This window comes from Sciurus vulgaris (genome assembly GCF_902686455.1).
Source record: "Sciurus vulgaris genome assembly, chromosome: 7".
NCBI classification, from domain to species: domain Eukaryota; kingdom Metazoa; phylum Chordata; class Mammalia; order Rodentia; family Sciuridae; genus Sciurus; species Sciurus vulgaris.
This window is the reverse complement of record NC_136467.1, coordinates 111,521,658-111,548,735: the sequence shown is the minus strand read 5'-3', so window position 1 is coordinate 111,548,735 and position 27,078 is coordinate 111,521,658. Positions and strand designations below refer to the sequence as shown.

The 27,078-nt window shown below is 36.9% G+C and overlaps 1 protein-coding gene across 6 annotated transcripts; it reads left to right on the top strand.

The window, feature by feature from the left end:
* Positions 1–99: 99 nt before the first annotated feature.
* Positions 100–25,330, top strand: SLC25A27 (solute carrier family 25 member 27). Of its 6 annotated transcripts, none has more exons than XM_079147158.1 (9): positions 100–426; positions 3,058–3,249; positions 5,155–5,239; positions 9,732–9,854; positions 12,251–12,363; positions 15,249–15,333; positions 16,857–16,949; positions 17,740–17,842; positions 22,891–25,330. In XM_079147158.1, exons 1-9 carry the CDS (start codon positions 321–323, stop codon positions 23,050–23,052), a joined length of 1,062 nt encoding a protein of 353 aa, XP_079003284.1. In that variant the 5' UTR covers positions 100–320; the 3' UTR covers positions 23,053–25,330. The 6 variants fall into 6 exon arrangements, with proteins under 6 accessions (XP_079003284.1, XP_079003286.1, XP_079003289.1 ...); XM_079147160.1 differs by having other exon boundaries at positions 22,770–23,034; XM_079147163.1 differs by having other exon boundaries at positions 101–426; positions 22,870–23,034.
* Positions 25,331–27,078: the final 1,748 nt, after the last annotated feature.

The window sequence follows — 27,078 nt, the reverse complement described above, 5'->3', positions numbered from 1 at the left end:
TGTTGCCATGGAGACCTGGGGACAACTGCTCAACCGGCGTCTCTCTACCCGCCAATCAGAGAAGTCGCGGAGCCCGGCGGACTACATTTCCCAGAAGCCTCGTAGCTCCGTTTTGTTTTTTCGGCTCTTGAATACTGGGGCCACTGGACCACTCCAGTCGGGGTCGGCTAGGAAGGCGCGGGTTCGCCGAGCCCTGCTGGGGAAATGGTCTCCACCTGACCGCTTGCAGGTTGAGAAGGGGCCGCCGTGGCAAGGTGGCAGGCCAGCGCGGCGCGGTGCACCGGCGAGAAGGGGTGCATTGCGTCCAGACCTGCTCCTGAATGTCTGACCCGGAGAATGAGGAGAGGCTTTTGCCACTCGCCCAGAGATGGCCCCGAGCGAGCAAGTTCCTACTGTCCGGCTGCGCGGCTACCGTGGCCGAGCTAGGTACCCGGCCGCCCACACCTGGGCCTCCTCGGCAAGTCGCCGCGCCGTGGCGCTGGGGGAGGGATGGGCGTGCTGCTTTGGTCCAGGCTGAGTGCTTCCCAAGAGGTTGCGCCCTCTTCTTGCACGCCTGCCTGGCGGATGTAGCAGGGTGGAGGCAAGGCCAGCTTTGGGAGAAGGGATTGGAGGTCTCTCAGGTCCTTTCTGTCCAATTTCGTCTAATCTCCCTTAGAGATGTGTTGTTGTGTCCGAATGTATACTTTTAGAAGCTTCATGAGCTGTCATTCCTCGCTACGAATCATTTTCCTTTTGGTAAGGTTGACCTTTTTAAAAACATATAGTTTTCATCCTTATGGGGATCGTCTCTTATATGATTTATATGGTTGGTCTCATTGTGTCTTTTGAAGCCAAGTTATGGATCTACCTTGTGGGACTTCAGTTATTAACCGTTCATTGTTGAGCATGGATTTAACATCCTCCAGTTACCTGACCTCTTTGAGTTGAACTCATCTATATTGTGTTTATTTTACAGGAAGGATCCTGAGAAGTCAATGATATGTAAATACTAAATTCAAGGCAGGGCACCTATTAATTGCGACATCGTTATAATTATTACAGCAGTAGGGCCTGAGGATATACAGTTGAACAGTTCCTGTTCTGACCTTCTTACAGGCTGGTGGGAAGACATGCAGAGAGAGACAATTACAATGTGCCACTTATTTCGATGAAGCTATTTTTAGGTTATCATAAGAGCCTAGAACTGTTTTATCTGCTAATGAGTCATAGCAAACTTTAAGAGCCCACCCAGGGGGAAATTATGATGCCCTTGCATGATCAGGTGGTGGTTCTTCCAAGGGTTTTGTGAGTAGAGTGCCTGTGCGTTCCTTGCGAAGCTCTTTTAACTGTGTGTTTCAAGATTACCCTTACATTTATTTTCTTGCCCATAAAAAAACAAACAAAAAAAAAAAACGAAAAAGAGGAACAGCTCTGATGCATTAGTCATTTGTGAATGTTAGTCCTGTTCTAACATGAGTTTATTTTGCATTTCTGGCATAGCCAGTACATGCTGTCATTTTGTCCTTTGTACCCTCATATTTGCCCTTTGCCCCCCCCAAAACTGATTTTATTTTCCTGAAATAAAATCATCAACTTTTAAAGACATCTAAAGTGAGATTGCTGAATAATTAGATATATTTCCAGTTAGTTTTTAACTGACGTTTCCCCCTTGTGTTTCAATGGCTTTTATACAGGAAGACTCCTTCTGTGAAAAACTCAGGGAGAGAACTGTGGGGAATGGGGATGGGAGGGAAAGGAATCACAATATGGGACGGTTCTGAGAACAGATCAATTCAGGATCAGACTCTGAAATATCTATAACCAGAAAGAACACAAAATTATTCTGAGAGGCATAACTTGTACTAAGAAAGAGGTTCCTGTTTCTTATGACTTTTCTTTAGGTTCTTTTGTCAACACAACATTACTTAGAGACTTCATATACAAGCTACTTCTGATTTAGGGAAACACTTGGCAAGATATCCCAAAGTGTAATATATTTTTTCCCTCTCCCCACTCTTTCTTCTATTAGAAAAGTCATGCTCAACTGGGCACTGTATCACAGGCCTTTAATCCTAGCTTCTCTGGAGACTGAGGCAGAAGAATTACAAGTTCCAGGCCAGCCTGGGCAACTTATGGAGACTCCATCTCAAAATAAAATATAAAAGGGGGACAGAGTTGAGTGGTAGCCTTGAATTCAATCTCCAGGACCACAGAGAGAGAGAGAAAGAGAGAGAGAGAGAGGCATGATAAGGTTTTGCATTAAGTGGTGATCATTGAAAAGTCTTGTCAGTAATGTTCACAAGCCTGTCCAATGTGAAAGTTATGAGCTTGATTTTCCTTATATGAGTCAGCTAGCTTAATTCTGTTTTAAGGTGAAAGATCCATCTTTACTTCAATGTGCAAACAGAAAAAGGTTTTACATAAATAGTTGATACTTGTAGGGAGGCCACGAATATGCCACACTTAAAACTTTTCAGTGCTGGAAAACACTAGTATGTCTTAATTTAAGGAATTTTGAACACACCAGCCTTCTATATGAAAGAAGCCATTATGAACTCCATTGAATCTTCTGTATCTCAAATATTGGGGCTGTGATTCATCTGCTTGTGAAAATTACCCATGAAATTATAAAATTCTCCTTTATCTTGCATTTATTATAATACATAAGAATATGTAGTAGAGTGTTCCAAAGTTACAATAGATGTTAAACAATTATGGTTGCAGTCAGGAAAATACCACTGAATATGGATACTTATTTTCATTGGAGAGAAAAAAATTAACATTACTAAAGTAGATTGCTGATTGAAATTTCTAAAGAAAACTAACTCAAGGGTTTTCACTGTTTGATTTTTGATTGGTGATCCAGTTTGCTCTGGTACAGTGACTCTTAAATTTGGGAGTGCATGAGAATCAGCTGATCTGAAATTAGAGTACATGGGCATGGGACTAGAAAATCTGTAATTCTAAAATTGACAATCAGTAATCTTGGGAAAACATTAGTCCTATGATTTTAGAATTTTTGCTTGTTTCTCTGAATGCTGTGGGTTTTTTCCCCTCGCTTGTTTTTTTGTTTGTTAGCAACCTTTCCCCTCGATCTTACAAAAACTCGACTCCAAATGCAAGGAGAAGCTGCTCTTGCTCGGTTGGGAGACAGTGCAAGAGAATCTGCCCCCTATAGGGGCATGGTGCGCACAGCCCTAGGAATCATTGAGGAGGAAGGCTTTCTAAAGCTTTGGCAAGGAGTGACGCCTGCCATTTACAGACACGTAGGTATTTATCTTGATTCTAGCTGGTAAGTTTGTTATGAGTCCTGTGTTTGTCTCCTCTGTGTTTCCATTTAGCTGTGTCCAAAAACCACCTAGACTTTTTTCCCTACTGATGATAAATGAACATATAATCAATCTTTTAGGAAGAAAAAAATTAACTACCTGTTGTTACTGAGGAGGTATTGTCCTAAATTTTTAGAAATGCATAATGAAGTATTTAGGGATTAACTAGCATGATATCTGTGAAGTACTTCAAAATAAGAAAAAAAGTAAAGCACATTTTGCAACTGATAAATTTTAATGGTAAGTTATATATAATTTACTTTTATGTATGTTTGAAAATATTCCTAATAAAAAGTTTTTTTAAAGGTTTGAGAAGGAAAAAAATGAATAATGGGTACTTTTACTTTCTTCCACTTAAGATTTAAACACAGGATTTACCTTTTTTAATGTTCTTTGAAAATTAAAGAACCTCTGTCCCATACATCAGAGACCAGGCTGTTCTGAAAAAGAACAGGGTTCCCTGCCTCATCCACTTCTGGCTACAGGGAAAAGTCAACACAGGCAACTTCAGCCTCAATTCCCCAGGGCACCTAACTAGCTCTGTGGGCCATTATTGGTAACTGTGGCAAGACAGTAGCAACTGGCTGGTTGTGGTGGTGCACACTTATAATCCCAGTGGCTTGGGAGGCAGAGACAGGAAGATCACAAATTGAAGGCCACTCTCAGCAACTCATCGATTTAGTGAGACCCTGTCTCAAAATAAAAAATAAAAAGGGCCGTGGTAAATTGTCTCTGGGTTCAATCCATGGTACCAAAAACAAAACAAAAACAAGAGTAGTTGCAACTGTGCCAGTGAGTGCACTTTTCTACTCTGCTTCCACAGCAATACTCATACGAACAAGAATTATTGACTTCTTAGATTGTTACAGGAGAAATTAAAGTTGGCTTCCAAAGGAAGTAGGATAGGTGTAGTATTTTGGTATTTTTCTCCTTTACATTCATAATGTTTATTTAAGCGGATAGGAACCTATGATCAGGAAATCGCTCAAACAAAATATTTACCTGCTTCATATTTTTAAAGATTCAGTTATTCAGATGAGAAAGTATATTTATCAAGAACTAACCATAACCATGCATGGACTGTTACTGTTTTTACATTTCATATATTAGTGATTATCTTAAAATATGGAGTAAAACTCGCTGAAACATCAAGAAAAACTCTCTAAATTTATGTGCTGATTTTTATAATTTTATTTTTCATCTTTTAAAATATTTGCTTTGTGTTCTATTGTTTAGTGTTTTGCCTCTTCTCATTTGTATTTTGTTGACCACCATATATTACTTTACCATTAAGATTAATTTTATGAGTTTGAGACTTTACTGAAAAAATTATGTTAATATAACAAATTCTCCAGTGAAGTTATGTTTATTGGGTAAAAATGCCTGTTGTGTACCAAGGCCTGTACCAGGGCATCCGACATAATAAAAAACAAACAGAACCTACCTGTAGCTTGTATTCAGATAGAAATATCAACAAGGAGAACAATTAGATCACTAATGAATATGATATTTGCCATGTGAGAGTGTGCAATGCTTGCCTAGAATACTGGGGGGAAAATTGGAGAGCACTTTCTGAAAAACATACTGGAGTTGAATTCTAAAGGACTAGGAGGCATCAACAAAGCCAAGAAAGGAGAATCTGTTCTAGAAAGATCAGTGAGTGTGAAGGTTAAGACTTAAAGGGTCCTGCACCATTTGGAGAAATATCAAGAAGCCCATGTTTGAGGAACATAGGGTGCATAAGAGAAGGTCACAGCTAGAGAGTGTGACTAGGCCAGGGTAGAATGTTCTCTTATTTTTTCAGCATGGAGCTGAATATGTCTTTTTAATCATCTATTTTATGTAGTGTACTCTGGAGGTCGGATGGTCACATATGAACATCTCCGGGAGGTTGTGTTTGGCAAAAGTGAAGATAAGCATTATCCCCTTTGGTAAGTTTTGTTTTGAAAACAATGTGCTATGGCCCCAAAGACTATCTGTTTATCTAATAGATTTATGTAAAATTGTACATTTGTATTAAAATTGCTTAGGCTAAAAAGCAAATAATTAACATATAATTCCAAATAATTGAGCATTTACTGAAAATTGTATACAGACATACATAACATACATACACATATACAGACATACATACATGCATAACGAATTACACATGTAGAAATATTTAATAATGTAATATTAAAAGAATTCTAAGGGAGCATCATTTTTATTGTTTGCTTGGTTTGGTGACTACAAAATAACACATTAAACTATTGGATTATGTATTTTTTATGGTTATAACACTCAAAAGACATTATTCTCAATTTTACAAATGCTAGTTTGATGATATGATTTGGTAAATGCCAGGCTTTACATATCTGATAAAATCCCTAAAATTTTTCATGTTTAGTGCATTTGAATTACCTGTATACCCATATTTTATTCAGATACCACTGATCTCAGAATCAAATTTCTAAGTGAAAAATGTAATCTCAGAAAGAAGTCACACAAAAATGAAACAACCAGCCTTCCCTTTGGATTTCAGTCACACAAAAATAATAACGTCTCTTCCTCCAGCAAGCTGACCTGTGATTAATGCATACTTTCCCCACACACACTCTGGGTATGGCTTTTATATTATTAGAAGTTAGTGTGTGGTCCATTTCTTTAAGCCTGTGTCAGGAAGTAAACAATTATTTCCATTTTGTATAAATTTCATTAGATAAAAACAAGAATAGTAAAATCTAGCCTTCTAAACTTAAGCAAAACTCTTGCTTGTTTTCTGTCAATACTTAGCCTCCTTTTTGAATGATTTAAAATTTCTTTAAAAATATCTGTCAATGGATTTGGTGGTCTTATAATTATAGAGGATGGCAAGTATCCTATAGGATTTTGTTTTGTGTTGTTTTCATTATTTTTGGAGCATAAAGAAGGCATAGTTTATAAACATACATTCTGTTTTAGCAGAATCTTCTCATTCCCTAAAGTTTAGATTGCAAATTTAGAAGCTTGGAAAAATGCATAAGACTTTAAGGATTTGAACATACAAACTAATATACTTCATTCTCAGAATGTAAAAATGAAGAGTGTATCAGATTGACTTAGTACCAAATCCTCATTTCCCTTTAAATGTAGTTCTCTTGACACTCCTGTAAGTACCTCCATCTTTGACTTTCTGATATTGTGCTCTTGGAGTATTTCAGTATCTCTTCTGGTTTCTTCTTTGCCTTTTTTGCTGCCATTCCTTTTCATATAAGCCCCCTCCCTGCAAGACTGAGGTGACTCCTTTAAGTCAAGGACCAATCTTGGTCATCACTGTTTTGCAAGGGAAGAGCACCATGCTGGGAATATTTTCTTCTCACTGAACTGGATGCCTGCTCTCCTTATGTTTGCTGTGCTCGTCCACCCTGCAATCTCAACCACAGCTGTAGGCTGCTCAGTTCCGAATCAGCGCATATGGTTCTGACCCTCAACTTCTAGACTGTTTCTTTGATTCAAGTTTATCCCTATAATAATGTATTTTTCCATGCCATTATTCTTTCTAAGACTCATATTGTCATTATGTCATTGCTTATTAAGAACCATAGTGATTTCCAATGACCAACTTATGCTGGTCTTTCAGCAGAGTACCTTCTTTTTATTTTTCCCTCTATATACCCCAGAACATGGTGCTTAGAGTCAGTCAGAGATGGGCTCCATTTTCCACTCTCCTACTGTGTAACAGGTTTCTCCTTTTTTATCTTCAGTTCCTCAGCTATAGAAGTAATATCTACCATTATGCTTTTTTTTTTTTTTTTAGGAGTTGAGATAATGAATGTTACTACCTGTCCTATATAAAATATAAAACAGAAACAAAAAAATAGGTCACTATCAGGAGGCTGAGATGAAAGGATCACAGGTTCAAAGTCAGCTTCAGCAACAGTGAGGCACTAAGCAACTCAGTGAGACCCTGTCTCTAAATAAAATACAAAATAGGGCTGGGGATGTGGCTCAGTAGTTGAGTGTCCCTGAGATCAATTCCTAGTACCCATCCCTAAGAAATTGTTACTGTATATAATACACATTGAACAACTATAAATCAATAAAAAATATAGAGAACACAATGGAAAAATAAGAACAGGATGTCAATAGTTTCCAAAAGAAGAAATATAAATATTCATTAAACCTGTAAACATACTCAACCTCCCCAATAATCAATTAAAGGGAAATCAATTAAAACTATCTTTAAGCAGTTAAGGGAAAGATAAGTTACTCTAGAATTTTTGTAACACAAACTATAGTTGAAAATTTTACATGTGTAATCTGTTGACCCAGCTCCTTATTTGTGATTATAATCATTTAGTATAGTCTTGCTCAATGTTGACTGTAGGGGAAGAGAAGGACTAGTCTAGGAATGGGAACAATTTCTTCACAGAGAGCAATGTTTTCAAACCCCTTCACTTGGAAAACCACTAAAGTTGAAGCTTCAAAATATTTTTTTACCCATTTCTATTAGGTTGATTATGTCTCTGCTACTTTTCTCATCTGGTAGTCAGAATTAAGCTGCAGCTAAATTATCAGTTCAGAAGTTTATATCTTTGAAGCATCCACCCTTTCCTTTGGATTTCAGGCCATGTAAGACCTGAAAGTTCAAATCTTTTTTTTTTTTTTAATTTGTTCTAATTAATTATACATGACAGCAGAATGTGTTTTGATTCATTGTTCTTGAATGGAACATAACTATTCATTTCTCTGTTTGTACATCATGTAGATTCCATACCATTCTTGTGATCATAAAAGTACCTAGGTTAATGATGTCAATCTCATTCCACCATCTTTCCCACTCCTCTGCCTGCTTCCATCCCCCACTCCCCTCTGCCCAATCCAAAGTTCCTCTATTCACCCCCCTCACCCCCATTATGGATTGGCATCCACATATCAGAGAAAACATTTGACCTTTGGGTTTTGGGGATTGGCTTATTTAGCTTAGCATGATATTTCCAGCTCTATTCTATTTACCTGTGAATGCCATCATTTTATTCTCCCTTAAGGCTGAGTAAATTCCATTGTGTATATATACCACAGTTTCTTGATCCATTCATCTACTGAAGGGCATCTAGGTTGATTCCATAGCTTAGCTATTGTGAACTTAACTGCTATAAACATTGATGTGACTGCATCACTGTAGTATGCAAATTTTAAGTCTTTGGGGAATAGACCAAGGAGTGGTATATCTGGGTCAAATGGTGGTTCCATTCCAAGTTTTCTAAGGAATCTCCATAGTGTTTTCCAGAGTGGTTGCACTAATTTGCAATCCTACCAGCAATGTGTGAGTATCCCTTTTTCCCCACAACCTCACCAACACTTATTGTTGCTTATATTCTTGATCATTGCCATTCTGACTGAAGTGAGATGATATCTTAGGTAGTTTTGGTTTGCATTTCTCTAATTGCTAGAGATGTTGAACACTTTTTCATATACTCATTGATCAATTGTATATCTTCTGTTCAGTTCCTTAGAACATTTTTTGACTAGGTTTTTTTTTTTTTTTTTTTTTTTGATGTTAAGATTTTTGAGTTCTTTATGTACCCTGGAGATTAGTGCTCTGTTTAAGGTGCGTGTGGTAAAGGTTTTCTCCCACTTTGTAGGCTCTCTCTTCCATTATTGATTGTTTCTTTTGCTGAGAAGAAGCTTTTTAGTTTGAATCCAACCCATTTGTTGATTCTTGATTGTATATCTTGCGCTTTAGGAATCTTGTTGAGGAAGTCAGATCCTAAGCCAAAATGATGAAGATTGGGGCCTACTTTTTCTTCTATTAGGTGCAGGGTCTTTGGTCTAATTCCTTAGTTCTTGATCTACTTCAATTTGAGTTTTGTGCAGGGTGAGAGATAGGGATTTAATTTCATTTTGCTGCATATGGATGTCCAGTTTTCCAAGCACCAATCGTTGAAGAGGCATCTTTTTTCTAATGTATGCTTTTGGCACCTTTGTTGAGTATGAGATAACTGTATTTATGTGGGTTTGTTTCTGTGTCTTCTATTCTACACCATTGGTCTACCTGTCTATTTTGAGGTCAATACCATGCTATTTTTGTTACTATAGTTCTGTACTATAGTTTAAGGTTTGGTATCGAGATGCCTCCTGCTTCACTCTTCTTGCTTAGGATTGCTTTGGCTATTCTGGTCTCTTATTTTTCCAAATGAATTTCATAGTTGCTCTGAAAGTGAAAATCTTAATTTTAGTTTCTTTTGGTCCTTTACCTTCCCATCACTAAACAACCAAACTATCTGTTTTTTTTTTTTTTTTTTTTTTTTTTTTTTTCCCTTGTGGCTCATTTTGGTCTATCCTTTTCTTCATTTTGTCTTAAATCTCTTACCCAAGGCCTGTGTCAGCTTACTATTTGTTCACTATAAAATTTGTGAAATTGATGGCAAATTTAAAAACAACATTTCCTTTTATAATTAGGAAGTCAGTCATTGGAGGGATGATGGCTGGTGTTATTGGCCAATTTTTAGCCAACCCAACTGACCTAGTGAAGGTTCAGATGCAAATGGAAGGAAAAAGGAAACTTGAAGGAAAACCATTGAGGTAAGTTCTCCAGTTAACTGATGCTTTTCCTTCCTGTTGACACCATCATATTTTGAACATTTACCTAATGGACTTATTTTTGCAATCCAGTATTCAGTAAAGGTATTAATACTGACTTTTTAAATTTAGAAGCTGTTTATGAAGAGGAGAGCTGAACTGGATCTTTTCTTTGTATGACAAGGTCTCTTATCTTCTCGTCATGTGTCCCTAGCTCTTTGCTGCTTCCCCAGCCAAGGCAGTTAGACTTGTCCCTATTGCAGGTTGATATAAAGAATTTTAATAATAAAATGTGCCATGTTATGCACCCTAGCTTTGCCACTGTAGTTCATATTGTGTCATTCACTTAACATTTCCAGTCTCTGTACTTTCATCTTTAAAAGGGGCTCTCTCAAAAGTTTTTAGTGGTGGTTAACATGCCTGGCTCCAAAACCTTGCTTTTCTCTCTGTTCTCCCAGAAAGAAGGGAAATAACAAGGTCAATCTTGTGTTCCCACATTCTTCTTTACTCTCATCCTTCCTATATCTTAAGGCCCTTTAAGGAAGACTTTTTTTATTATGATTGTGTGATGTAAAATCTTCCTGCCTATATTAGCAAAAGTCAATCTTTCCTCGGGCAATTTATTAGGATAGCTACTTAGCCAGTTTCCCCTGGGAAAGGGCCAAATTTTGCATATAAATAGACCCCTTTCAGGAAAGAAGGAATGTGTAGGATGATCTGAGCTGAGTCTGAAGGGATTTGCTCTCTGAACACTCCTGATCTGTAGCAGAGCCAGAGCCAGAGGAGGAGGGTTTGGAGCCATCTTTAGGAGGTCGCCACTGATGACTGTGCTCCACTCCTTCTCCTCTAGCAGATGTTGGAAGATGAGGTTGGGCTGTGGCAGCCGCAGTTCCCCTTTAGCCTTCGAAAAAGGGAGAGATAGAGGCCTAGCAGAGGAGAAAAGACTCAACTCTGACTCAAGCGAGAAGTTTATGGAACCCCTGTTTGTCATTTTATAATAACTTCTAATGACTGAGTAGCAGAAAGAAGTGACAGACTTGGCTGGAGAGGAGAAAACTGTTGGGATCAAGAAATAGCTTTGTGTGCAATCAAAAAATGAGTAATTGAACTCCACTTAAGTATGATTTGTCAAAATGCATAAATGCATTCTACTGTCATGCATAACTAATTAGAATAAATAAAAAATTAAAAATAAAAATGAAATAGGTATGTTTTAAACTGATTCCCTAGGTTTTTAGTCTTCTCTTTGTCCCTGATTTTGGAAATTTTGGGTTTGATTAAATTAATGTTGTAGTAAAGAGCATGAACCTTGAGATCAGCCTGAGGGTCCAAGCCAGCCTCAGCCTTTACCACATTTTAGTTTTGTAATAGTAGTCAAGTTCCTTAACCATTCTAGCCTTCCTTTCCTTACATACAAATTGGAATAATTATACCTATACCTCAGAAATTTTTCAGGATTAAAAGGCTCTCATGTATAAAATACCTGATACTTGGTAAGTATGCAATACATTTTAGCTACAATTATCATTTGTGATTCCATGTAGCATAATAGCAATTATGCATGTCCAGAATGTCATATTTTTTGCAATTCAGAAAGTATAATGCCTTAGTAAAGCTACTTAGTAAAGTAAGTGATAAAGGTGGCATTTGACTTCAGATTTTTCTGACCATATCAATCCCAGACTTTAATTTACACCAGAGGTTCCCAGATTCGATTCACAGTTCAGCACCATTTTTCACCTACCTACAGAAATATGAGCAAAATATATATAGGATAATAAATGTTCATAAAGCTAAAATTATTCAGTTTTTAAAATTCTTAGATTATTGTCCTTTCTACTTTCTGATCTAAAAATATCCTTTATTTACAGGGTTATGTGAAAGTTAGTGATTTTTCTTTTCTTTTCTTTTTTTTAATTGTGGTATTAAGCATCTAACTCCGGGACTTGAACATGCTAGGCAAGGGCCTTACTGTTAAGCTACATCCTCAGCCCTAAGAGTCAATGATTTTTTTTAATGTTATTTGACAAATTTAAAAAGTTTGCAGCTTCCCCGCATCACTAGTAGGAGGCATCCAGAAGTCTTGACAGTCACTCTTTCCTCCTATAATTAATATGCCTACTGATGATATGTCAAGAAAGATATTTTGATCCTTTTAATAACCTGAGAAGTTGAGAAGAAATGACAAAATTATAATGATTTCCATTAAAAATGTTTAAATCAAATGTTGGCCTTTCTTCTAAAGGATTATTAAGTTTATCTGGATATTAGACTTATATGTATTCCTTTAACTTGAATAAATATTAGTTTACTCTAACAATTATAGGTGAAGCTTATTGAATTGCATTCCATACCCAAGAATACACAAACTTTTCACATTTCATTATTGTTCTCCTTAGATTCCGTGGCGTGCATCATGCATTTGCAAAAATCTTAGCTGAAGGAGGAATACGTGGGCTGTGGGCAGGCTGGGTACCCAATATACAAAGAGCAGCGCTGGTGAATATGGGAGGTAATGAAAACTTTGCTGAATTCTGAGAAGTCCAAATAACTTAATAGTCATATGCTCTTATATCAGGAATATGAAAGTTTTTATTTTATTGTTTGTAATAACATATATCAGTGACAGGCTCCACATGTGTCATAATGTCACAATTGCATATATTTCCTGGAGTATTTTCACCTTATTCTACAGAAATGTTTGACAAGGATTTCCTAAGAAAGACCAATAATGGAAATAAGAAGAAAGGCTCAAACTATTTCCAACGTCTCCTCTCTAATCCTGACCTCCTTTTTAAAAGGGATGGTCATTATATCCAGAATATCCAAATCCTTACCCCTGGCAATCCTACTCCTCTTCCTATATAATCCATCTTGTTCAGCCTGGCAGGAAATGTAAACAATCTCTTAATTCATCTCTACCCTTCAAACCTCATTTTCAATTTCCCTTTTCTTTTCTTATGCCCTAAATATGAACAATTTTTATTTGTCAATTAGAACTCAGTAAAGCTTGAAGAACATTAAAATTTCTAAAACAATATCTCAGAAAAATACCCATTTATGTTTATTTAAGAAATGCTATTAAAATAGTAATAATGTGCTGTAGGTGAAGTTTTAAGTTACAGTGAACATCAGAGAACATATGAGAGGGAAAGTATTTTAAAAAAGAAGAAATTATAGACATACTTTGGATTAGACAAAGGGGAATGAAAGGAATGGGAATAGGAGAGACAGTAGAATAAATCAAACATAACTTTCCTATGTTCATATATGAATACGCAACCAGCGTAACTCCTCATCATGTACAACCAGAAGAATGGGAAGTTATACTCCATGTATGTATGATATGTCAAAATACATTCTACTGTCATGTATAACTTAAAGAACAAATTAAAAAAATAAATGCCATATTACTGAAAAAAAAATGTTGATAGGTGACTTCGCTAAGAGCAATGTTAAATATATCCACTAATTCTCTAACTTCAAAATATAGAATATGTAAATAAATATATATGGTTAAAACGTTTTATAAGAAGAGACTGAGAGATAGTTTAACAACTGATAATAGACAAAGACCTGAACCGCCCCTGCTGATGCACATGTAGCCAAAGGAACACAAAATCTTCACTGGAAATGCATTTAAGAAAGGTTAGAGCAACCGTGGAGAAAAAGGAAGCTGCTGATCTTTCCCATTTAGAAAACAAAAGCACAGAATTTGAGGTACAGAATAGAAAGCCTTATTCCTGCCCTCCTTGGGTTTCATCTCTGAGAATAGTCAGAACATGTAGATGCACAACAGGCCCTGAGAAGGCAGCCTCCACAGTCACCACTTTGAGTTCTTAAAAGTTTCCCCTCCCCTGACACACACCTATTATCCTTAAAGTGAGCATTTCTACAGTACCAGCCATCAAAACCTCTCAACTAGACCTCTGCCACAGCCACCCAATGGTTTCCTCCTCCAAATTCATACACAGCATCCTGAGTGATTCATCAAAACACAGAACTGAACGTTGCTGGTGTCCCTAAAACCCAGCACTGGCTTCTCCATGTCCACAGAACAAAGTGGGGATTTTGCAACATGATAGAGACGGTCTGCAGGAATTGCCCTGTGCTTCCAGAGAACTGAGCAGTTCATTGATCCTGCTGGAAAGAGTGAAGCAGAAAGTCATGAGCCAAAAGGTTCCACTTCTCACATATGCATAGCTGTTCTTTACCTCTCTGCATTCTGTCCTCTTCCCTCTTCTGTTTAGCTTTTCTCTACAGATCTATAATTCTTATCTAAAGAGTGTTCTACACCAGTGTGTTAACAGTTCCAGAAACTTCCTCAATCCCTTTCACCATGGAGTGTTGTCTTGGAGGCCCTTTGGTGGGTTTCTGTAGTTCCCTGTGCCTATTGCTACTATTACTTGTAGCTCATTTCACTGCCTTCTACTTCTTGTCTGTATCTTCCACTAGATATGAGCCTGTATCTTCCACTAGATATGAGCCTCTTGAAGGCCAGGACTGTGTTTTTACTCATCTTTATTTTCCCCATCCTTCATGTATAATCATTGAACATTTGGTGAATTCATCAATGAAAGAATCCTTTCTAAGACCAATTATATGATTCTAAGAAATTTATAAGGAGCACTTTCAAGGGTTCCTGTAATGCAGCACTTAAATGGTAAAGGAAGTAAATCTATTTTCTATTTTGCTATTCTATCCATTTGTGTCTACTATATCACATTACTGGTTAGTTGGGTTTTCAGGGAACTTTTCTGATTGTAGTTCTCAGTTTGTTGCCTTAGACTATTGCAGCCCAGATTTCTCTTCCAAATTCTAGCTCCTTACTCAGAATCTTTATTTGGATGTCTCAAGTATATCACTTTGAATGTGCCCAAACCAGACTTCTATATAAAACCACTTTTCTCTCCATTCTTCATAATCTCAAAATATATCACAATATCTTCCATTATACTAGCAAGAAACCTAGGCGTGACTTTTTGCTCTTCCCTTCATTTCTTTCTTATCTCTAAATAGTCTCCAAGTCCAGACAATGTTATCTTGTAGTTACAGTGCAAATTCATATGCTTCTCTCCATCCCTGGAGCCATTTGTTTATGAGTGACAGGGTCTCAACTCAACCTAACTTAGACCCAAAAATGAATTTATCAGTTTAAAGACTAAAAAGTCCAGGAATTGAGCTTGGGTTAGTCATAGCTAGATTCAGGTGTTCAAATGATTTGACCAAGGGTCAGCCTCTTCCTCTTTTCCTCTCCCTCCATCCTCTGCCTGAGAACAAGAATGCTGTCTTTCATTCTGTTGCACATCCTTTCCAGAAGCCCAGCACATTCTTGACACAAAAGACATTCACTGTTGCACGAATGAAGACTTAAACCTTCTTTTTTTCCACTGCCAGATTTAACCACTTATGATACAGTGAAGCACTACTTGGTATTGAATACACCACTTGAGGACAATATCACGACTCACGGTTTATCCAGGTAAGTGATTGTTTTAGTTCGACCGTATTTTTTTTTCTTTTTATGTTATCACCTTTTCTGACTTTTGTGCCATGAATTCCAACTTTGGGACACTTTCGATCAGTAATCTAGTGGTACCACCCTTAGAGGAGGATGATAATATTCTTAAAGCTTATTGCAGTTAAAATGAGGAAGAGAGACAAAATTACAGGTTATTTCAGATTAAACTTCCCCCAATATTTACAACTTGATGGGGCCATCCCAGGGACAATATGTGATAACTGACTTTCTAAATCAATTCAACAGCATACATGAGCACCTTTGACGTTAAAAGTGCTGTGCAGGACTCTGCAGTGGGCACAGAAGCAGTGCACCCAACCCCTGCCTAGGGAGCTTGCCGACAGGGAGAACAAGACAAGTATAAAAACACTCCAGAGTAAGCGCCGAAATAGAGTGACTGGTCACTGTAGGGTTCAGAGGAAGGAGAGAAAATAACTACTCAGAAGGGCTCACAATGGTAGAATTAGATAAGGTTTGGAAGGAATGTGATTCTTCCAGACAGGGACAGAAGGAAAGGCAATCCGAGAAGGGACAGTTCCTTAATCCCTCCGTAACACAAGTTCAAATTATCTATTAGAATAAATTGTTTTTAGATGTCCACTGTCCTTAACATTAGGGTGATTTCATTTAGCTTCTGGTCTTGTTTACAAATTCTGGATCCCTCTAGGCTATTGAGATAACCCCAAAAGAATATTCATAGTGTCAGCTGGATACAGCCATGTACGCCTGTAATCCCAGCAGCTCGGGAGGGAGGCTGAGGTGGGAGGATTGCAAGTTCAAAACCAGCTTCAGCAAAAGCGAGGTGCTAAGCAACTCAGTGAGACCCTGTCTGTAAATAAAAATACAAAATAGGACTGGGGATACGGCTCAGTGACTGAGTGCCCCTGAGTTCAATCCCTGGTATCACCCCCTACAACAAAAAAAAAAAAAAAGAGAAGAAAATTAATATTGTAAAACCAGTGATATTTGGAGATACATATATACTTAAACACACCAGACTCTGGTCCTTTGCTGCTCTGTTTGCTTGTGACATCCTTCCTCCAGGTCTTCACACAGGCTATTGTCACCTCTAAAGCTTTTCCCTACCTGCCCATAGTTGTTCCCTCTCACATTTCCCCGTCTTATTTTTTCCATAGCACCTATCAACATCTCAAATTATTCATCTCTTCTTTGCCTCTCCCCAAGCAGAGTGTATGCTCCTCCAGATCAGGGTCTGCATGTCTCGTTAATGGCCTAAATGGATGCCTGGCACCAGGGGGTGCTCAGCGTGAATCTGTTGCCTGACCTTCTTTTTGTTATTTCTTTCTTTCTACTTCTTTACTGAATCACTTTAGCACTGATTTTAAGCTAAAAAAAATCGTCGTAAAGAATATTATAATAATATATTTAGGATTCATTCCATTCTTTTTAATATCAATTTCCCTTCCTTAAAATATATGAACTATTGCATATTATCTTTCAATTTCATTTATTTGTATCTACAGTTTATGTTCTGGACTGGTAGCTTCTATTTTGGGAACTCCAGCTGATGTCATCAAAAGCCGAATAATGAATCAACCACGAGATAAACAAGGAAGGTAATGAGAAATTCTTCTGTACTTGAATGTCTATAAGAATATAGTTCTTTGAATGTACTTTCCTATTATGTTGGTTGTTTGTCTTGTTTTGTTTTGGCAGTACTGGGGATAGAACTCAGGAGTGCTCTACCACTAAGCTACATCCCTAGCCCTTAATATTTTTTTACTTCAAGACAAGGTCTCTCTTGCTAAGTTGCTGAGGCTCATCTTGAACTTGTGATTCTTCTCCTCAGCCTCTTGAGTCACTGGGATTGCAGGCGTGTGCCACTGCATCTGACTTATGTAGTTATTCTTGATATAAATGTGTTTATGTGTTTTTGTGGTCAAAGAGGAAATTGTTTTTATGTAATTATCATGTCTTTGATGAAAAATCACTATGTATTTGTGGAAATAAGCTAATAATCATAATATTTCAACAGAAGGTATTCATTGTGACTTGTTTTTCAAAGAGTTTTTGAAAGCATACTCTGGTGAGCATTTACATAGCACTTTCTTCAGAAGCTGTTCACTTTCAGGTAACATGGAGAATTAGAGTTGCTATGAAATAGTCCCCTCTCCGGAAGAAATCAGGTGGAGTGAATTGTAAGCATGAGATCAGGGAAGGATGAATCAGAAGTCAGCCTTGAAAATTTCTTTAAGCTCAAACAAAGCTATCTATATCTTTAAAACCACAAATATCATTTGTTCAAGATGAGCAGAAAATATTTAACATAATATTTTCTTAGACAATTTTATTTATGTGTCTGTGTAGACTGAGGAAATTTAACAAGGTCTTTTGTTCCCTTTGTAGGGGACTTTTGTATAAATCATCAACTGACTGCTTGATTCAGGCTGTTCAAGGTGAAGGATTCATGAGTCTATATAAAGGCTTTTTACCGTCTTGGCTGCGAATGGTAAAGTTAAGCATTTTGTTAATTCCTTCCTTTTTCTTTATGTTTAAATCTATAAACATTTCCTTTTTCTGGTTTGTGGCATGACCCTGCCCCCAAATGAAGATCCATCCTTTCGTTTTAAATCTTTTTCAGTTTTCTTTCACTTTTCCTCAGAGTTGGATTGCCTTTCTTAGTGTATTAAAGTAGATTAAATTAGTTACCTCTATTAACAAATAGATCCATAATCTGTTATAAAACCAGTGGATAGACTTTTGGTAATGTAGAGCCTTTCATAATCTACTGAACTAAAATACAGTAGATTGGGATAAGTATACAGATTTCAGGAGAGATCATTCCTGTGAAAAGTTTATTGTTTCAAACAAATTTGTTACTTTGATGGCAAATGTTACATTGCCTATTACAGCTTATTACCTTAAAACTCTGCTTCATAAGAAGGCATTATGTCATCCTTACTTAGTTTACATGCTATTTTTTTACTAAAGTGAATTTAGATGTAGGACTAGATTGTTTAAGTAATATATAGCAAATACAACATAAGGTACTCATATCTTTTGTAAGCTAGAAAATATTGGAAAGAATGGATGCAATATGGGTTTAGAAACTCAAATAATCAAAAATTAACAATTATATTTAGCATAATACGTATGTATGTGTGTATACACATTTAATTGAACACCTACTTCATACAAAGCCCTGTACTAAGGGCTTAGCCTTGAATAAAAGACTGGAAGTGATGAGTTTTGCAGGAAGAGCTCATGTGCTGTGGAAATGTGTAACAAACAAGTATGGCCTATGCTGGGAAATGAAGAGAAACCCCCGGGTTCTTGGAAGGCTTTTGAACTGACATTGGAATAATGAGTACAACTTAGTCAGGCAAAAGGAGCAGAAAGAAGCATTCCATAGAGAGCCACAGTTGGAGTAGACAGAGAGCATGGTGAGTACAAGGAAGCCCAGCAGGCAGAGGCACAGAACCCCGCAAGCAGAGAGGCAGAGGCCCGATCCTGGAGGTCCACATGAACTATCACTGGTAGCCACTGGCTTGATTAAATCTACATTTTTAGAAAGATTATTCTGGCTTCCCTGGGTTGAGAAAAGCCTAGCGTAGTGATAAATGAGGATAATGGTGGCTTAGGTGAGAGTTGGTAATGGGATGAAAGATGGATTATAAATAGAATTTAGGAAGTAGAAATGTGACCAATTAGATGAGGATAGGGGATTGGAGGAGATAAGAAAAGGCAGGCCCTGAGCAATCAAGGAATACGCACTGTCTCCAAATGGGGATCATTGGCAAGGAAAAAATTGGGGAGTAAAATGTCCACATAGTACTTTTGAGTGGAAAGGTCTAGATGCCTAATTTAATATGTACTTCTGGATCTTAGGAGAGACTTGGGGATGGAGATTTAGATTTGAGCACTGCCCACATATAGATGGTAGTTGAAACTTTGGGAATAAATGATTATCAAAGGACAGTAGATGTTTACTAACATGAAATTAATAGCCAAAGTAACAGCTCAAAGCAATATCTGATACAAAGTGTACTAGAGTTTAAAAAACACACAGGTTATTTTGGTAGTCTTGATTATACAGTACCTTGGCATTATCTCAAAACTGAAAAAGTAGGTTTTGATTTGACTTATATGAACCAGACACTGTCACAGGCACAGGTAATATACTTAGGAATAAGAATCTTTGTGCTAGAGGAGCTTATAAGACAATATGGAAGTTAAGTAAGTAGTTAAAATCCTAGAAATGATATATATTTCTAAATATATATCACAGAATCACTTGGTATATGATGAACACTATGCTGATCATTTTTATGGTTTAACTCATTGAATTTTCCCCACAATTTCTGCAGGAAGTTGCTATCATATCCCTCTTTTATAGAGGAGGAAACTAAAACATAGTCTGAATAACATGGCAAGGCTAAGATGGTTGCTGACTAGTATCCCAAAGCATCAAATCCAGGCAGCCTGATGCTGGAGGGTGTAGTCTTACTAAGGTTGCATTAGGACTTGTCACTGGTATAAACAATACCCTGCGGGAACATGGTTAATACAGTAGGAATGGCTGTAACTGTGTCTGAAAGTAACAAACGCCTGCATGGAGCTGGTTTTGAAGCCTCAGTGTTTGTCAAGAGAAATAGGAGGAAGCAATGTGAGCCTGTGTATCATGTCATTTGTGGGCCTGGTAGTGTGAAGAACTGCAGGCAATTCAGTGTGTCTGGAAACTAGGTCTTCAGGGGAGAGGTTGCAGGAGGTGAGGCTGGAGACATCCCCAAGGACCCAGTTGGGAAAGACCTTGCAGGCCAAGCTTAGTGATCTAGGTGTGATCCTGCCATCAGCAATCACAAAAGCAACACACTAAGATTACTGTGAATGTAGTATAGATGACACCTGGAAAACAGGGACATAAGAAAGAAAATTTTTAGTGGTCTGACCAAGAGATAACTGAGTCATGGAAGGAAGACATTCTAGGGACGTTTATGGTTGATGCCACAGGACTTTGTAACTGATTAAATGTGGAAGGCAAGAGGCAGAAAAAAGAAAATGGGATTTTTATGTTTCTAGTGTGGGTAAAACATGGCCAAAACATTAAATTAGGATCAGCCAGGATGAAGGGCAGGAAGACTATCCAAGTACAAAGGATAGGAGCTCTTAATCTGACACATTCCCTTTATATGTGAGGTTTAGGAAATATAGATGATAAAAAAGAGTATTTAATATGTACTAAGCTCTTTACTTATATCAATTATTATTAAATCCTTATAGGAACTCGGTAAAGTAGTAGTGTTATCCTGATTTTTCAGATAAGAAAACCATGACTCAATGTGTTAAAGAGACTTACTGAAATTCATATAGCTAGTATGTGGCAGAGCTGAGTTGATTATAGGTCTTTTCAACTCAAAAACTCCCACTCCTTACTAATGCAGTATACTGAGTTGCTCAAGCTCCTGTAGTTAGTTTACTGAAATTTTAACAGAAAAGAAATAACATATAGTGATGGAGGGGTGTTAGCAAAGACAGGCTGGCTAACCAGCAAACATCACCAGGGGACCTTTGCATGCTGCTTTCCCACAGTGCATGACTCTGAGCTCCAAAACCTGACTCATGAACACTTCCAAATAAATTGGCCTTGAAAATACAAATTCACCTAGCTGAACTCATTGAAACTGGTGATTAGACTGGAACACCTGGCATAGTCATTGCACAACACATTGGGCAAGTGATCCAGGCGTTGATGACCTCAGGCCGGCATGCTTCCTCCAGCACTCAGGCTATATGGTGGCCCGAGTTATAATTAGAAGGTTGCTGACTTAACAGAGAATCACCATAGGAAAAGCCTATTTTTAGACTTAATATTTCAGATATCAACTCAAGAGAACTCTTACGTGTCCAGCTCCACAGTAACATGGCATGGCAAAGGACTCTGCTTTTTTCCAGTAGTTGTGGCAAAAGGCAGACCAGAGGAAACAGCATAGGTTCATCTGTGCTTGGATTATTCACAGTAGTCACAACTATGCTGTTGAAGAAATTAATAAGTAAACACAGTATCTGCATGCACTCCTGTGCAGAGGCTCAGAAAAGTTCACTCACTTATTACCCACATTCTTGGGCTATCTAATCTCCCTCTTTAACTCTATATAAACCCCAGCTAAGCTCTTTCCCAAGTCCTTCCACTAGGTAGAGGTGGTATGACCTTTCTTTTCTCAGTCCCGTTTAATCTTTACTTTGTTTGGATACTATAATGTCATTAACGTGATGAAGAAATCCAATCACCACAGCAATTAGAAATGATTGTATGGTTCATTCTTAACAAAGGCCTCATGCTCCTTGATCTGACTATAGTTATATCTCTGGGTCACTTCACATTTGTTGTCCAAAGAATAGGGTATCTGTACAGCTTTATATTCATTATTTATTAATGTCCTCATGCATTAATAAAGATGTGTCTTCTAGATCCACTATTTAGTAAATTCTCAGTTTACCAATGTAATGTGCTCAGTATATCTGAGTACCTGACAGAGATACATGACAGCTTTACAAACTCCCTAACCAAATTCATTTTATATCCTAATTGCCTAAGTTAATCTCTTTATTCTAGTAGGATAGAGTTCCTCTCCAGTCAGCATTGTGTACACTAGTGGTTTTTATCTTCTTCTAACCTGTCTCCTCTTATAAGTCCTTTAGATACAGCCACACCTTCATTCAGATTAAAGTCAAGCCTTTTTGAGATGGAAGCTGTTTTCCCTAGTTAATGTGAATGTTTATATACATGTTGTGAGACCTCAAGTTTGGGGTTTTATACAAACTCTTAAAGAATAATCTTTTATTTTCCTTACTTAAAAGGTTTTAAGACTAGTTATTATGCTGTATATACAAACTACATGTAAAGGAGCCCAGCCTAGAATTCAGGCGTTTGAGTCCTAGTCCTATAGCCAGAAGTGGTTGTTTCAAAGAACCTTGGGAATGGAAAACAGAAGCCTGTGGTTTAGCTCTGCACCATGTCAGTAGACATCTGACTGCTAAACCTCAGACTCCTCATCTATAAGATTGGGACATGATTACTTTTCCTTCCTATTATAGATTTTCTAGAGAAATTGGTGATAAATAATACCGAAAAATGCTTCGAAAATTATAAAGTGTGAAAGACAAGATATTTTTTGGCCTACGTAGATTCAAAATGACTTTATCACTCAAAGATGTATATGCATATATGTAGAGTATTTATAATTGCTTTGAAATATGCACTAATCTCTTTGGTTAATCTTTCAGACCCCTTGGTCATTGGTGTTCTGGCTTACTTATGAAAAAATCAGAGAGATGAGTGGAGTCAGTCCATTTTAAGCCCTTAAAGATACAGTGTTCAGTATTATTGAAATACGGGCATCTGCAACACACACCCCCTATTATTTCTACCTCTTTAGGAAGACACCTTACTCCACAGAGACTGTGATTTATAGGGGGCAGCACTTTATTTTTCTCTGGAAACCCAAGTTCTCTTTGACTCCTCTTTTTGTCTAAAAGTGATCTGTCGGCTCTCACAAGGCTATCCAAGGAGACCCAGCACACTGTTTTCTAAAGAAGAATGGAACCCTGACTACTTTCACCTTGGGCAAGACGGTTTGGCCCTTGAGATGCTGTTTTGTTCTGAAGAGACTGCTTAGAAGAAGTCAGCAGGAGGGAGCCAGCATCTCACAGCTGAAGTAGACAATAGGAATATGGAAGAATATATATGTAGTGCTTAAGAAATACTTTTAGCCTGTTATGTCAGTGTTTATAACTGAAGTTTGACAATCCACTCTTCTGTTGTTGTAAAGTGTATATATTGTAAATTAAAGGGAGGTAAATGAAAATTCATGAAAAAAGCATCTTGAGTTTCCCTAGTGTTGAAGGAAATGGATGTACATTTTCTTGCAAGGAGGATAAAAAATAAATGTGAAGTTGAGATGATGTTTGGATGTCAAGCAAAGCTGCTTGCTGTCAATGCCCATCCTTCGGTCCGTGTTCACTGGTTAGTGGTCCACTATACTTGCTAATAACTTCCCCTGACAGCCACAGACTCGGAATCGAGATGAGAAAAGAGACGAGCATTCGCCTTGTTACATGTCCCATTACAATACAGTTTTGTCATTGAATTTCAAGAATCTTATTAAGAATCACAGTTGAGGGGCCAGGGTTGTAGTTCAGTAGTAGAGTGCTTACCTGGCACATGTGAGGAACTAGGTTTGATCCTCAGCAACACATAAAAATAAATAAATAAAGTTACTGTGTTCATCTACTAAAAAAAAAATAATAAAAATAAAAGAATCACAGTTGATTTGGTTAAAATTCAACTGTATAGGTCCTTTTGTAAAAAGCAACCTTTGTTACCATCAACCTTTCAGTGATATTTTAAAAGCAAGACTGATATGAAGTCAGTCAACTCTGATGTGTGTCCTTTCTTACCTCCCTTTCCTAATATTAAGGGAAGGAAGGAGGGAGAGAGGGGAGAGAGAGAGAAAGAAATCACATCCTACTAACACTGAATCTTATTCAGTTTGACAGAGCTTCCTGCCTAAAATGTTATAAGTATAAACTGTCTGTGGTATGTAGTCATGTACCCAATCTTTGAATCAAATCACTTTTATTTTAGAAAGGTAGATTTCTCCAGATTCATCTGTGTCCCACATTCTTCCCAGCCTTAGACAGTAGACTGTCCTGGATGGACTGCTGCAGTTATGGAAAAAGACTGTAACTGTTAAAATAGGAAAACTCAAAAAGCTCAGGCCCAAGAAAGACCAGGGAACTAACAAATTTGTTAGAATTTGTTATGATGGACGTGGATGATGTTGGACAGAAATAAGTTTACAAGTGCTCTGTGGTTGCACTGATGTATAATCACTGCCATTTTAAGAGGGGAAAGTACACTTCAAAATCTATTTTAATGTGATGCAAAATGTAGAGTTTAATCTCTTCAAATCCTCTTTAGGTCATTTTTCCATTACATTTGCCAATCTGTAATTGAATTGTCAAATGTACTAAATGTTTATTATGTGCTTAAATCCCCAGTGTTCTGCATTGAACAACTTTGGGGAAATTTTGTTTTTTTATGTTTTGTAACTTATAAAATTAAGTGAAAACTGTATCAAAATAATTACATGCAACTGAATTTTAAAAAAAAGGTTTAGCTTTATTCTTTGGGGGACTTGGGATTAAAACATAAATAAGTTCCTTGGTATCTGAATCAACATGAATGACTGGAATTTTTAACCTGAAACAATTCCTTGGAGTCATCTGGTTTAACCCTCTTCTTTTACATATCAGGAAACCGAGGCTCAGACAAGTACAGTTGTTCATGTTCATAGTGACTTAATAGCAGAGCCAGGATAAAAATGCAGATCTTTCTAATTATTATGATTATTACAACTGATAGCTATTGTGCACCAATTAAGTACCAGGTAAATGTCTTAGGTCATCTTCACAACAACCCACTCCAGCACTGTTGCATCTTCCAAAAACAGGTTTTCTTTTTCTTTTTTTTGTCTCATACATTTTAAATGAATCTGAATTTCTTCCAGTACAAATTTTAGAATGGAGTCACTATGCTCTGGCTTGGACACTTAATGTGAATCCTTAATCTGACTGAATCCTGTGTATCTTACATATATTCCATCGCAGTCAGACTTCTCCAGTGAAATCATTCATTAATTATTTTGGTTTATTTTTGCCAACTTAGGATCTTCTTGTTCCTTTTCAAAGTAATCTGGTAAATCAAAAGGAATACAAATTTCTGTGATATTTTGTACATATTCATACACTTCACAATTCCAATTCTCACTTTCTTATTATAGTACTACTCTGTGTGGTGCTTCTTTACTTCTCTTTAGCTCCATATTGGTAATATTTGACATTTCAGTCCTTTGTTTGCTTTCACATTTTTTCTCTTCTCAGATGATTTTTTCCAAGTATATGTGTGTGTGTGTGTGTGTGTGTGTGTGTATACACATATATATATTTTTCTTATCATTGGTTATGTAGAGTTTTCTCTTCTTTATAATTAAATTAGAATATATATACTTAATTAAAGAGAATATTTGCTAAAAGTTTGCTTTTAGTTAGGTATAATGTGTTCTTCGGGTATCCAAATCCTGTTTGATTATTATACACTAGTGAGAAGGACTAAATGTTCTGTTTTTATATGAATCTCTGCTCTTAATAGTAGCAATATTTTACTATTAAGTATTCAAGAAAAATTGCACTTACATATAACATGAATCACTTAACTTTGTGTTAACTTAAATTTGTATCTACAAGGCTGGAATTCCTCTAGTATCTTCCAAGTTTTGAAGCATATTTATTTATAATTGATATAGTCATCCATGTTTTTCTCAGGCTCTCCCTTGGAAAAATGCTTAATTTTAATACTTGATAGTTTAAAAAAAATTTTTTTGGAAAATAATCAATCCTCTTATCTCTGATTATACCAGCATTCCTTAAAGATAATTACCCCATATATATATATGTGTGTGTGTGTGTGTGTGTGTGTGTGTGTGTGTGTAACAAAATTATATATATATATATATATATATATAAATAACAATTATTGAATGACAGGTGATATGGAAGAAGAACTGAACTTGGAATCTATCCTATTTTGGACTTTACCTCTAACAGAGTAGTATAAATAGGATCAAGTCCCTTCACTTCCCTGGATTTCCATTTCTTTACCAGATGAAATGATTCATCTCTAGAACCTCACCTGTCTATACCTAAAGGGTGCCATTATTTTGGTATCATGTTTTAAAACAAAATCTTTAAAAGTTCATTAGTGTTTGTTTTTCCTGAGTTTATGTCCTCATTTTAAGATAGGAAAATTTTGTTCAGACTTTAAAATGTACTACAGATGTCTTACATGACTGGATGGTCTCATCTTGAAATCTGTTTTTCTCGGGGCAACAGTCGTCTTCCTACAGAGCTCTAGGCAAGTCACCCTGTATTCTTACCTTCAATTCTCCTTGGTACACATGATACAGATTAACATCTTCAGTGCTATCCCCTGCCATCCTGCCCTTTTACCCTCTTCTGGCCTTTACCTTTCACTGCATACCTGTCATCACCCCCTGCAAATGCTTCATTTGATTGGCTAAACTCTTAATAACCTAAAATGATCACCTGCTGCTTCCTCTGAATGCTTTCAACAGCTTCAAAGCCCCTGTACTGCTGTTGCTTCCCCTGCTAGGTGGAGGCACACATCAACGCCCATACACAAGAATGAGCAGCTTGAAATCAAGGACCAAGCAATACATCTCTGCATGGCTTAAACGCATAGAAGGTATTTGTAGAATTAGAAGGGTCTTTTGGAGGAGGTAGAGAGAAAAGCATTTATATATACATGTTTAATTCATGTTTTCTTTTCCTCCGACCTTCAGAATCATCTTGTGTAATGCCTCTGATTTTATTATTCACCGCATTTAATGCTCAATTTCCTTCTTAATGTGTGTTTAAACATGCCATAGTTTAAAGAAGTATTATCAATATTAGTTTATTAACTATTATCCAAAACTTGGAATTTGATAGATTTAAATAATATAAAATCTTATTAGTTGATTTGAGTTAACAAATATGTAATTATATTAGCCTTTATTTTTGAGTATGCATGGAAATTATACCAGTATTTGGCCTTCATTAATAGCATACAAATGCACATTTCGCCCACTCAGTGGTTTCATTATTTCTGAATTTTGAGAAGTACGT